The sequence below is a fragment of the Colias philodice genome, chromosome 22 (genome assembly GCF_061535455.1).
Source record: "Colias philodice isolate Cphi_HAF_F1 chromosome 22, ilColPhil1 Martin Lab GWU primary, whole genome shotgun sequence".
Lineage (NCBI taxonomy): Eukaryota > Metazoa > Arthropoda > Insecta > Lepidoptera > Pieridae > Colias > Colias philodice.
This window is the reverse complement of record NC_143107.1, coordinates 4,535,032-4,547,956: the sequence shown is the minus strand read 5'-3', so window position 1 is coordinate 4,547,956 and position 12,925 is coordinate 4,535,032. Positions and strand designations below refer to the sequence as shown.

General features: G+C 32.7%; 2 protein-coding genes and 1 long non-coding RNA gene across 3 annotated transcripts; 2 read left to right on the top strand and 1 right to left on the bottom strand.

The window, feature by feature from the left end:
- The first annotated feature begins 1,808 nt into the window (after nucleotides 1-1,808).
- On the top strand, nucleotides 1,809-3,589 carry Prp38 (pre-mRNA processing factor 38). The gene is made up of 2 exons (XM_089709369.1): nucleotides 1,809-2,483; nucleotides 3,212-3,589. Exons 1-2 carry the CDS (start codon nucleotides 1,822-1,824, stop codon nucleotides 3,423-3,425), a joined length of 876 nt encoding a protein of 291 aa, XP_089565495.1. The 5' UTR covers nucleotides 1,809-1,821; the 3' UTR covers nucleotides 3,426-3,589.
- A 542-nt stretch (nucleotides 3,590-4,131) lies between these two features.
- Mon1 (vacuolar fusion protein MON1 homolog) lies at nucleotides 4,132-9,395 on the bottom strand. The gene is made up of 6 exons (XM_089709319.1): nucleotides 9,003-9,395; nucleotides 8,479-8,636; nucleotides 7,820-8,020; nucleotides 6,922-7,341; nucleotides 6,148-6,622; nucleotides 4,132-5,803 (listed from the first exon to the last, which is right to left on the bottom strand). Exons 1-6 carry the CDS (start codon nucleotides 9,273-9,275, stop codon nucleotides 5,663-5,665), a joined length of 1,668 nt encoding a protein of 555 aa, XP_089565445.1. The 5' UTR covers nucleotides 9,276-9,395; the 3' UTR covers nucleotides 4,132-5,662.
- Nucleotides 9,396-10,862: 1,467 nt separating this feature from the next.
- Nucleotides 10,863-12,269, top strand: LOC149478411 (uncharacterized). Its single transcript, XR_016317411.1, has 2 exons — nucleotides 10,863-10,904; nucleotides 11,702-12,269. It is a non-coding gene; the product is annotated as an uncharacterized LOC149478411 (long non-coding RNA).
- Nucleotides 12,270-12,925: the final 656 nt, after the last annotated feature.

The window sequence follows — 12,925 nt, the reverse complement described above, 5'->3', positions numbered from 1 at the left end:
GTATAAATTAATTGAACATCTAACTCTATATATTTAAACGCGATTTATTAAATTTAACCAAATGAAAATAACGAACACAGTTTACAAAGCGCGGTTTAAATTTTCAACATGACATGTTATTGGATTTGGTTTGACATAAATTTTTGTTGCTGTCATAACTATTTATTTTTGCCCGAGTTCCGAGTCTTTTGAATCGGAAATATATAAATTTAATATTTAATATAAAGAAATGCATTCGCAGTATTAATATGAATATTGCAAATGGATCTATGTTGTAATAGTTATGTGTTGTATACAAACTTTGTTTAACCAAGTTCTACACGATATTTTTTTGAATTTGGTAAGGTTTTTATTGTGGTTTACATAGGTGGTATGGTAAAATCAACAATGGTCCCTATAATAATATATTTTAAATTCATTAAATACATTAAGCAAACAGAGCAAAATCTTATGTATTGATGTGGTATCGATAACTGAATACTTAGATCAATAGTAATGGATAACACCAAAGAGGATATTATAATCACTACGTTTTGATAACACTCGCAGGCGTTTCCCCTTTTGCCGAGGTATAAGATTATTCGAATCGAAAAACCTTATGCTTTCATAAGAACTACTTGCGTAATCGATTACAAACACTCTGCGTATTCGTAAAACATCGAAAGGACGTCTGCGAGTGCTCCGCTAAAAATGCCGTTTTGCTTTGTCAAGTCTTGCAGAAGCAATTAAAACGTATCGAATATTAAAAAAGATGGAATAACCTTTCATTTGTGTATATTTTTTTATTTTTTTAACGTACATTTCTAATTAAATGCAATTTCTAATAATCGTCGATGTATCTTTTAGCGATATGATCAAGACAAATAATCGAGTCATGTTTACTCGATCATTGATGCGGCTCCACGAGACTATCATGGAAAGAAAATATACAAATTTAATCTTTATGAACTAAGAGATAAAGTTGAATTTAAAACGCGATAATGAACCGCATTCCTTACGAGACTATCTTTTAAAGAAATACAAATTTAATCTTTATTGTCTAAGTTTTAAAGTTGAATTTAGAACGCGATATTGAACCGCACTCCCCACGAGACAACTTGGAATGAAATACAAATTTAATCTTTATGAACTTAGTGATAGAGTTGAATTTAAAAAATCGTCGCTAAAGGTCGTAAATTTTTACGACTTTCGTGACACAAATTATTTTTGTGAATATGTGATTGTGTTTCAATAGTGTGAGTTACCCTCCTCGCACCAAAATTAGCAGAAAGTTTAGTTAGAACATTTGCCAGCGTACTCCATCCATTACTTAATGATCTAAGACTGAATAAGGTTCAATCAATCATTTTGTTTTTTTGGAGCTTATTTTTAGAGTTCAAAGATTATTATGAAATAGAAATATAAAATGTTTTATCTCGTTGATGATTTTATCTATAAAATTATAATAATTTAAAGAGTTTGTTTCTCTGTTGTTTAATTTTAGGATCTACTGGACCGATTTCTGAAAATCTTTTTTCACAGTTGGATATTTTGTGGATATTTTATTATAATAATATGACGTGATCTCGAATAAGACAATATTATATAATACGTACCACGAGCGATGACGAAGCGGACCGCACAGGGCAAGTAAGCAAGTAATTTTATAATACGTACCAACGTACCTATTCAATATTAATTTTTTTATAGTAATTATAGCAAGCAACGGTCAAGAAGATATAATATGTGTTTTATTCTGTGACATTACTATAGCACTTTCTGTGACTATGTTATCTGTTAAGTCAAAAGTGTAATGTTTAATTATTTGTCACTGTCAAAAAAATGGCGAATCGGACGGTGAAAGACGCTAAATCAATTCGAGGAACAAATCCTCAATATTTAATAGAAAAAATTATAAGATCACGAATATACGATTCAAAATATTGGAAAGAAGAATGTTTCGCGTTAACAGCAGAATTACTTGTGGACAAAGCCATGGAGCTGCGATATATCGGCGGCGTTCACGGCGGCTTCATATATCCCACACCGTTTCTATGTTTAGTGCTCAAAATGTTACAAATACAACCTGAAAAAGACATTGTTGTAGAATTTATTAAAAACGAGGAGTTTAAGTATGTTCGTGCATTGGGTGCGTTTTATATGAGATTAACAGGTGCATCAGTAGACTGTTATAAATATTTAGAACCCTTATTCAATGATAACAGAAAATTGCGGCGGCAAAACCGTCAGGGGCAATTTGAAATTGTGCATATGGACGAGTTTATCGATGAATTACTTCGAGAAGAACGTTTGTGCGATGTTATATTGCCACGAATACAGAAGAGGCATGTATTAGAGGAGAATAATGAATTGGAACCGAAAATCTCTGCACTTGACGATGACTTGGATGAAGAAATGCCTTCAGATGATGATAATAATGAACCTGAAACCAAAGAGAATAGGAGAGAACCCGACAGAAAGGAGCGAGATAGAAGAAGGGACAGGTATGTTGTAATTTATATTTAGGGGTACAATAAAAGTGTGTAATAAAAGGGTAATTTTCAAGGCTAATGTATGATTATGTGCACTTATTTTTTAGTGACACGACCATCTCACTATGAAATCTTAAAGAGTAGCAGTATTATTGTTTAAATGTGAAGAAGTAATAGCTGTGAATGTAATCATTACCACAAAAACTACAATTTCACAACATTTTATTTTCTATTTATGATGCTTAAAAGAAATGATGTAACAATACATGATTGTGCCGATAAAATACCGATATCTATAGTAAATAATATGCAATACCATACCAAAACCGATATTGATGGTTTGGTAGATAAATAGGTAATAAATTATAATTGTAAATCATATTTTTTATTAAAAATGCTAAATCAAACCTAGTAACATAATATATATTAATATAATAATTTACAACTCACAACCAACTAGTTCAATCAGACACTAATTAACTACCTCAATGATAACGACTATCTCTCTAGCTAAATAACAACATAAAAATATTATATACTAACGGTCCGCCCCGGCTTCGCCCGTGGTACATATTTCGCAATAAAAGGTAGCCTATGTTCTTTCTCAGGGTCTTAAGATTATCTGTGCCAAATTTCATCAAAATAGGCCCAGTAGTTAATGCGTGAAAACCATACATACATACATACAAACCTTTCCTCTTTATAATATTAGTATAGATTGTCTAATTCAAACTTTCCAGATCACGTGACCGTGACAGGCGGGAAAAAGATCGTAAACGCGATCGCTCACGAAGCCGTAAGCGGGAACGCGAACGGAGGAGAGAGAGAGAGAGAGAGCGGGAGCGGGAGCGGGAGCGCGAGCGGGACAGAGAGAGAGCGCGGGAACGGGACAGGGAAAAGGAAAGACGCGATAGACACGATGTTGATAGGCGGAGGGATAGAGGGCGCTATTAACATTGAGATAATATTAATATGGAGACGACACCGCCTACATCACTTATGTTCCGCTCAACATACGCCATATGGCGTATGTTGAGCGGTTTTTTTAATGGTTTTAAAGTGAAACGCATCAAATATGCCTTTGTGTGTGTTACGATATTGCACAAATAATACAAATAATACGGAAAAGTGCAAAGGAATAACTTTCATCGGTAAGTACCTAACTAGATAATAATTTCTAAAACTTAGTTAGAGCAAAAAAATGGTCCACAGATTTTGTTTGTGGTGTCTCCTCCATACGTAGTAATATTATCTCAATGGCTATTAATAAGGATTTTAGTTAAGGATTAAATGACGTTTTAATATTGAAAGTGTTTTATTACAGTGGTTTTTTCATGCTAAAAAACTGACAGACTAATTCAATTTTTTCAGACTAATTACAATAATTACCATAATATACACCTTTATAAGCCATAATCTATGATATTATTATAATTTATAAGTAATAAGAGCTCTAGGAGTGGCACAGCGTCTCTTTTTCGCTCATAATAGTTGAATCATGCCAAATTATTTTTAAGTGTAATAATTGTAAGTGCGTTTGTGTGCCATTTTTGAAGATAGAATGTTGAGTTGGTGACCTATCTAACCCTTTTTACTTATAATATCATTGACCATAATATTAAATGTATAGTACAGAGTACTGATTGATAATTTGACCATAAAAAAATAAAAAACCATTTCAATTAAAAGTATTTTATTAAAAAATTAATCTGCGATTTAAGTATTTAAAATACATAATATTCTCATTACATTTAAATTTACACACTCATTCACGTAACAATATTTACAAATTAACGTGAAACTCAATAAATATCACTCAAAAGTATTAAAAATCCTGAGTAAAAATCATGATTGTCTAATTCATCATAATATTATGAGATAATTAGGTATATAAAGCAAATAAAAATTGAAAATTCATATAAGTAGATGTTATTTTATTATTCTAATTTCAAGTTAAGCTTTTGTATATGAAACGCAAAATTACAATGTGGCAGAATCAAAAATTATCATTTATCATGAATTTAAAACGCTAAAAATACACTATCATGTATTATTTTATCTTCTTCTGTGGTTTATGGTATATTCTATGACCAAGTTATTTAATGAGCTGCCGCTATAGTAATTTCAATCAAGAATTCTATTTAACTAAATTAATGATCAGAAACTTGAAATGTGTTTAGATTTCCAATATTACATCATATACAAAGTGCAAGAAAAGGTTTGTAATGATCAAGTTGCAAATAATATATCAAAATACAAGAAAAAGTTTAACAATTAATAGGAATGAAATTTTAATATCAACAATAATTTAACATGTAACAGAAAATACAACAATTTTGTACCATTAATATAATTATTTTCAGTACATTTGTCTAACCTATATAAGACATATGTTGTTCAATAGATTATTTACTAGTCAGATTTTTTACTAATATTTTTCTATACTATTTGATTTATTTTATTTTTAGGTAGTAGTTATTCGTATACAACAATAACATTTTAAATAATATATCATTATAATTCATTTATGAGAGTAAAATATATAATAAGTAATATTAAATAGTGTTTTTAATAATGGACTAATAGCAATATTGTTCATATTTATAACTACTGGTGTTATGAGTTACTTAATTGAATATAAGGCATATTGACAATTCAATAAATATACAATGTATTAATAAAAAATATTGTAAATATTGCTCTGTCTATACATCAATAAGTCTATCACTAGAACTATTGCTCTCTTTTTACATAAATCTAGTAGTACCTTTTAATAATAACTTCATTCATTTCTATGTTTACAAGTTTTAGACAGACCATTTACAAAAAAATAATCAAAAATTATTTACAATGCTCAAACAAGCTCAAAGCTCAAACAAGCTACCAAAAAAGAATAATAAAGGAACTGATTTCAATTCAAATACATACAGTTAAATTATAATTACTTGACATGAAAAAAAGACGTGTGTCACTCGGGGACTGCCGCGGTTAAGCTATTGCATGCTATGCCTTCAAGCCACACCTCCGCCCGTCGGAGTGGGGAGCGTGAGGTTTTTTCGTTACGGAATTTCTGGATTCGGTCCCCGCGATAGAAGCTATGCAATAGCTTAAAAAGAGTTCTTATTAACACATTGTACCTAAAACATTGAGCCATTTTGGGGTTATTGCTTCAGTTTGTTTAAAAGTTTCTGCTAGAACGTTGGCGCGTTCATAATAAATATTCTCTTTTCTTCGTTTTTGATCCATCTCAACAATCTATCGACTGCTCGAATCGCATGATCCTTTTCCATAAGCGCGTCAAATGTTACGTATAGCTCGAAACCGTTTGTTATCTGAAATAATAGTAAAATATTTAAGAATATGTTTTTTATTGTTTTTTGTATTTTATTAAGTGTATTGATTGTGGTATAATATGAGATATATTAGATTTTTTTTAAATATAAAAGAAACAGGTTATACAAGAGCTTTTTCTATGGGAATTGAATATAATCCAAAAAGCTACGCATTTTATTGTTTTGTGCATAAATATTATAACTAGGTTCAACGATCTGCAAATAAAATCTGTATGTTTCATATTACATCTTCAGTGACTATACTTGGATTGTTTTATCTTTTAAAACATGTAATTTTTACCGTTATATTCTCTAAAACAAATTTAAAACAATTTCTAACTTACCCAAGCCAAAATAGAATCGTCCGCATTGGACCTAAATATCAACTTAGCCGGTGAACACGCACAATGTATCTGACTACAGAACTCTCTATAATTCCTCACATAATCTATATCTGACATTTTTTCTACTTTTTTCTTAACCACGTCACCACCTTCTTTATGCCTTTGCCTGTAATCCTGTAATCTATCAAGACTTATAGGATCTGACGAGAACAACTGTGCCGTGGATTTACATTTGTACATAAAATGCCTTATTTCCGGTATTCCAATGTGTTTTAACGGATTTGTCGTTGGCAGAGTTTTGTTTCTGTTGAGAGCATCGTTGATAGCTACGAGGCAATTTGATCGTCTTAGTTTGTCTGCTATTGTGTGTTTTGCTTGAGATAGTGGGTAGAAGGCGTCCCTTTGTACTGTGAGTAGAAGTAAACAGGCTTGGCAGTCTTCAGATATGTAAGATACATGACCGTGTAGAAAACCTCTGAAATGTAAGTATATTGACTATTGAATTAAAACTTTTAGAATTGAGAAGTAGGATGATGTATGAATGGACGGTTACATTTTTCAAACTACGGAAGGACCTAACACTTTTAAACAACTGATGTAACGTGTTGATATTGTAACAAATAGTGAAAAAGTAATATATTTGTAGCATCCGGAAAGACCTAACATTTTTAAGTAACTGGCGTAACATGTTACCGTAACAAATGGTGAAAAATACTTATGCAGCTGTAGTATTTACAATAAACCATTCAAGTACAAAATAATGAAATTACTTACGTCGCATCAAACTTAGGTAAACAAATCGGCGTCCAGCTCTCAGCCGTTTTAAAAGACTCCGAACTCCGAACCAAATTGAACAGCAAATGAATATCTGACGGATGCAATGTGTACTTCTTCATTCTTACTAAAGTAATTAATTGATTCCCCGCTATCAATATAGCGAAAACGAGATCCCTTATCTTATGGCAAGTTGTTGTTATTGCATTTGTTATATTCTCTCTAACTTTCTCTGGTAACGGTAAGCATCTGACCGCCCCGAGTAAAAAAGCTGGATCTTTTTCCATGAAAATCAGTAAGTTGTCGATTAGTCGTTCTGCGCCTGAGAGTAAGCGGCGTAAGTCGTAGTTGCGACGCTGTTCGAATATTCGGTTCAATTGTGTTAGTGTTAGGACTGATACTATTTGGTTGAAGGCGTATCTGTAAGTAATAATTAGTTAGCATACTGTTTATACATGTAGGTATATAGATTTTAGTAAAACGAGGGATTATTTACAGATATTATGTAGAGTTGAAAAAACCTTTGAAAAATGTATGTACATACTTACATATATGATTTTGAATTGTTTGTAAACCTCAATAAATAACGATGTTGAAGTAAGAAAAAGCATTTGACAGAATTTGTGCTGTTTGAAGAGAAACCGTAAAAGAAAACTGTCTCAAAGATTAAGGAAGCAAGCATTAAGGAAGGTAAGTTTGTTCTGAATTCATTTGTTTATGAGCAAGTTGATAAAAAAATATTATTTAGCTATTTTTCTAGTCATTATGAATGATTTATTTCAGGCTTTTTGAAATTCAAAATCTTAAGTGGCGAAAAAGCATTATATCAAACTTTGTTCATCTAGTTCACAAATAGGCCGTTAAAATATCTACAGATTACATTAAAAATTAAACTTACGTCAATTGTAACACTAATTGCGTTTCACTCTCATTAGACTTTGAAATAGCTACCAATATTAACGGTCCTTTCACTAAGAACACAGCCTTACAATCTTTAGTGATCAATGACCTCAATATATCATGGTTCTGATCTTCCACTACACTTACTAAAGCTTGTATGACTCCGCAGAGACCAGCTAGTTTGTCTTCATTACCATATCTGTAAAGTTAATTAAATGGTTTGAAAATTTTGGTACTGAATATTTTTATGTACATAGTAAAATACTGGTTTTAATTTGTTAAAACCTGTATTTATAACCTTTGGGCTGCAATAACAAATCTACTTTCAAACCTCACTACAAATTATATTTTCAGTTTTCACTGGTTGAATATCAAATTATCTTAACCAAAGCATTTGATACATAAAGAATTTCATATTCACTCAAGCTAAAACTTCTTAAGTTAGATTCAAACTGCAATGAATATGCTTGCATTTATCTTAATTTTAAAATCTGTCTCACTCAAGCATTTAATCCGTCAGTCCTCGGATCACAGACACAATAGAAAATCTATTGTGTCTCGGCCCGATCGGGCCGCTCGGTGGTCAATGGGTTAAATTAAATTCTGTACAAATACAAAAGTAACAAACACTACAGACTACTGTTATGGTATGTTTACCTAGAGTAAATAGGTTTGCCCGCTGAACTCAAAATGAACACATGCTTTTCTTTATTAACAAGTTCTGGTGATTTAAGATAGTCTTCAACATCATTTTCCAAATCATCTCCATTTTGGTCCACTAAGTTTGAACTGCTGGCTGATCCACCAATTGCTTCCTGGAATGTTATACATAATAATTTTAGCTTTTAATTGGAAACCTATGTGTGTGTTTATAATGATAACATGTTATATTATACAAATTAAAAAAAATTAAAATGATAAAAAATTTGATAATATTGTTATAGTACAGCAGTTTAGTAATGAAAATGATATCTATTTTTATGTAAGTTTGTTTAAATTGGTGTATTGATAAATAATTTAGTAATCTGATGAAGCATTATAAGTTTTCCGCCCCCCAGTACACATTAATCTGTTTCCTAATTATGAGTGTCTGATAAAGATTATTGATATTATACTAAACTGAGCATCGTAAAAACACTGCAATGATGTCGACATATAATTGATTATCATACATAACTTACATCTTTATTATGCAAATTATCACTAGACTTCGTTTCTTTTAACTCCTTCGAACTTTCGCCTATTTCACTCTGAATTTCGCTTATGGTGCTCGCTTTTTGGCTTAGATCAGTACTCCGGCCTTGAAGGCTTGAGTTCATCTCAGAAGCAAATTCCTCAAATGAATCTGTAGGATTTAAAATGCTGTCGTAACAAGCACCAGGTTCTAGATCATCTGCGGTATTTTCAGACACTTGAGTGTTCGATATAACGTCCTCTTTCGATGTAGACGCCATGACAATTAATTAAAGATTTGGTTATTAAATAAATTAAACGAATTAACTAGATTAATGCTCATTTAGGCGCATCAAAATTTTTTTGTGTATGTAAATTGTAAATCAAAATTTGACTCTGATGGCTGTCATTTGTCAACTTCAATGTCATTAGTCAATGCCAGCAGCCAGATAAGGAAAGGACTTCACTTGTAAATCGGATGAAGAGAGTATCCAGAGCAAGATCCAGAGTATCAATTGTCCGTATTTATGCAAAATGGAACCACTCGACAAATTTCGTTTTTTGCTTTTATTGAAGAATACTCATCCAAAAGTGGTCTAAATTCTTATACAAACAAGAACCACATGATTTTTACGTTGGAAACAAGGTATACTAAAAGCAGAAAGGAACCACCAGCAATAACGAATAATACCATATTAAGCAAAACCGAACCACAGCACCACGGGACTGCTTTGTTCAAACAAATAAACGATATTACTATCATGTCATTTTATACAAAACAGATCCACACCTACTTGGTACCATTATACATTACACATATTTCTATTAATAACAATTATTTTTAATACACAAAATGGAACCAGGTTTCTGTGGTATGGTTATGCGTAAAATAAATACATAATTTAATTGTAATTTTTTATTGCAAAATAAAACCACAAGCATTCGGTTCTATTATGCATAAATAAATATTGTAAAACATTCTGAAACCCATCATCGCTATATGGAACCAAATGCCTTGACTTGTTACAATGCTTCTCATCTTTAAACAACGTATTTCATTACTTAAATAGCTCAAAGTGCAAAACTCCAATTTTTAAAGTAAAACGTCGAACATCTGTCAATATAGGTGACATTCAGCGAAGTAGTTCGAATACGTGACGGTGTTTTTTTCCTCCGCGAAGTAAGTTCTATTGTTTTTGTTAATTACCTTTAAAATTAATTGTGAAAATGTTTAGTAATAAATAAATAAGCAAGCAATGGGTAAAGGTGAGTATCGACTTCGCGCTCCAAGAGGTCGAACATTGGCGCGCGCTCCAGCCGCGTGAAATGGATACCAGTTTGGAACGCGCGCCAAAATGTTCGTTGGAGCGGTCGAACGCGGAGCGGTCCGTTCCGTCGGGTGTCGGTTTTTTACCGCGCATCAAACGTGGCGCGCGCGCCAATGGAGACGGGTTTGTCGTATTTTTTGTGTTTGTTGCGCTCCGAGTAATAATTATTATGGATAACCAAAGTTGCCGTAAATTAATTCAGCTATATGGTACGAAAGAAGTTTCGTGGAACAGTAAAATTTCTTCGTATCATAATAAATCGCTTAGAGATCTTCTCTAAGCGATTTATTGGTTGGAGGGAAATCAGTAGTGAAATGGGAGTCCCTGTGCCGGAGTTAAAGAAAAAAATGCTGCTGCTGCTCGTACACGACTAGCTTCCATGATGAACGGTCAAACACTGGAACAGTTGCCACGCGCGCCAGGCGCGCTTAGTTGATATACTTCAATTATTTGGAACGCGCTCCGCGGAACGCACTCTCGGCGCGGTCATTCATGGCGCGCGCGCCAGGAGCGCGAAGTCGATACCCAGCTTAAGAAAAGCATTGGAGACGAACACCGAAGATAATAATGAAGATACAACGGGTAAGTAGTTTTATTTAATGCATTTAAGTACTTATTGAATCTGAGATGCAGGTACGCTTTATCCACTTTTGATTCATTCCCGATTGTGGTGTGATTTTAAGAAGATAGTTCATTAAGTAAGTACAAGAGGAATCCTCTGTGGATTTACGTATTTTAACGACAATGTCGTTGTTCACGAAGGCGCGGCGAGTCGAATTAAGAGATCATTTTGTTACGATTCATCTGTCATTGTGAGATGAAACTACTAAAGTCTAAACCCTGTTTTAAAAATAACTGTCGATGATCTAGGTACCTACCTACTATTTTGGTAAAATACGTTTAGATGTATTTCTGATGCCGCTGTAACAACAAATACTAAAAAACAGAATAAAAAAAGACGTGTGGCACTCGGGGACTGCCGCGGTAAAGCTATTGCATAGCATGCCTTCAAGCCACACCTCCGAGCCCGTCGGAGTGAGGTTTTTTCGTTACGGAATTTCTCGATTCAGTCCCCGCGCTCAAGGCCCGCGATAGAAGCTATGCAATAGCTTAATAAATATTTAAGAAACTCCCATACAATAAGCCGTGATTTTTTTGCCGTTTTTATAGATAATGGTACGGAACTCTTCGTTGCGCGAGTCCGACTCCCACTTAGCCAGTTTTTTGTACATGGCGCATGTACATACAACATACTTAGTCGTCTAGTAGGGACACGGCTTTATAAGAACTAATAATATTTTGCTGTCGCCATATACCTACGTATAAAAGCCACGCGGCTTTATTGTTTTGATTTAAAGCTTTTTTTCTTTTTATTACAGAAGATAACGAAGAACCTTATACGTCGCTGCCTCTGGAGAAGCTTTCTTCACCTTCTAGCGATATTCAGTCCATATTACATCTCATTCCACAAGATGCACAGTTTTTATAACGGTCTCATTAGTGATGATGCAATAGAAGACCACATAGATGGACTAGACACGGTGGATTTCGAAATCCAATTTGATGATAACGTCGAATAAACGTCCTATATAAGTATTATTTTATATATTTTATTAATTAAAGCTTTAATTACGATATTATAAATACATAGTTTCATTTATATCATTAAATCCCTGGGATGTGGTTCCTTTTTGTATAAGAGAAAACCTATCAATTGATAAATGTTAAAAGGAACCACATGCACATTTTCTTAATTATCTAGAAAGTTTAAGAATATTCAGAGCAAATTTATATACACATACTTAAATAAGTAATTTATCAATGAATTTAAATAAAATAAATTTTAATTTTACTTCATCTGACAGAGCTGCAAATGTTTTTGTAAATCCTTTAATATCTCAGAAGTGCGTTTTTGCTGGGTGGTTCCTTTTTGCTTAAATACGGACAATTAATTATCATATATAATTTAAATAAACCTAGTTAAGTGCATAATAATATATAGATTTAAAAAATTGGTCCTTCTCCTATTTACATTTATACTCTTGCTGAATTCGTTTTGAGACTTTTAAGTATATCCAGGAAATAAAATAATTTTGAATTTCAGAACTCAGAATGAGAAATTTTGATACCCTTTATGTTTTTTTTTCAACTTTAATTTTCCAAATCCAATAAACTGCTACCGCCACAAGAGTATTTTTAAATAGATACCCACCTATTATTTTTTTTAAATACATTCAACAACGTTTGTGCTTTACTTTACAGTTGAATTTTTGTAATACATATATTTTTTATACGTCTGACTTGACTTTATGGAGGCCAAGGTTAGTATTTGATATTATGCACTTTATCTACAAATCAAAAACGTAATTGCAATGTAAGGATTAAGTGTCCCTTCGTCCAGCATACTCACCATGGAATCCTGATATTTCATGAATGTCAAAAAACTGTTCTGAAATAGTGCTAAATAGTGCCCAAAGGAAAAAAATAGTGCTCTTGTACTTGCGAAGTTATAGCCATAGTTCGATGAGTATGCTGGACGAAGGTTTCGCCCAGCATACTCACCTCCGTCCGGAGAATCTGTATACGCTTCAAACATAATTCAT

Coding starts and splice junctions, on each gene's coding strand:
- Mon1 (XM_089709319.1), bottom strand. CDS start 9,275: ATGGCGTCTACATCGAAAGAGGACGTTATATCGAACACTCAAGTGTCT. Junction 8,021..8,478: donor GGCAAACCTATTTACTCTAG/GTAAACATACCA, acceptor TTAACTTTACAG/ATATGGTAATGAAGACAAAC. Junction 5,804..6,147: donor ACGATTCTATTTTGGCTTGG/GTAAGTTAGAAA, acceptor CTATTATTTCAG/ATAACAAACGGTTTCGAGCT.
- Prp38 (XM_089709369.1), top strand. CDS start 1,822: ATGGCGAATCGGACGGTGAAAGACGCTAAATCAATTCGAGGAACAAAT. Junction 2,484..3,211: donor CGAGATAGAAGAAGGGACAG/GTATGTTGTAAT, acceptor CAAACTTTCCAG/ATCACGTGACCGTGACAGGC.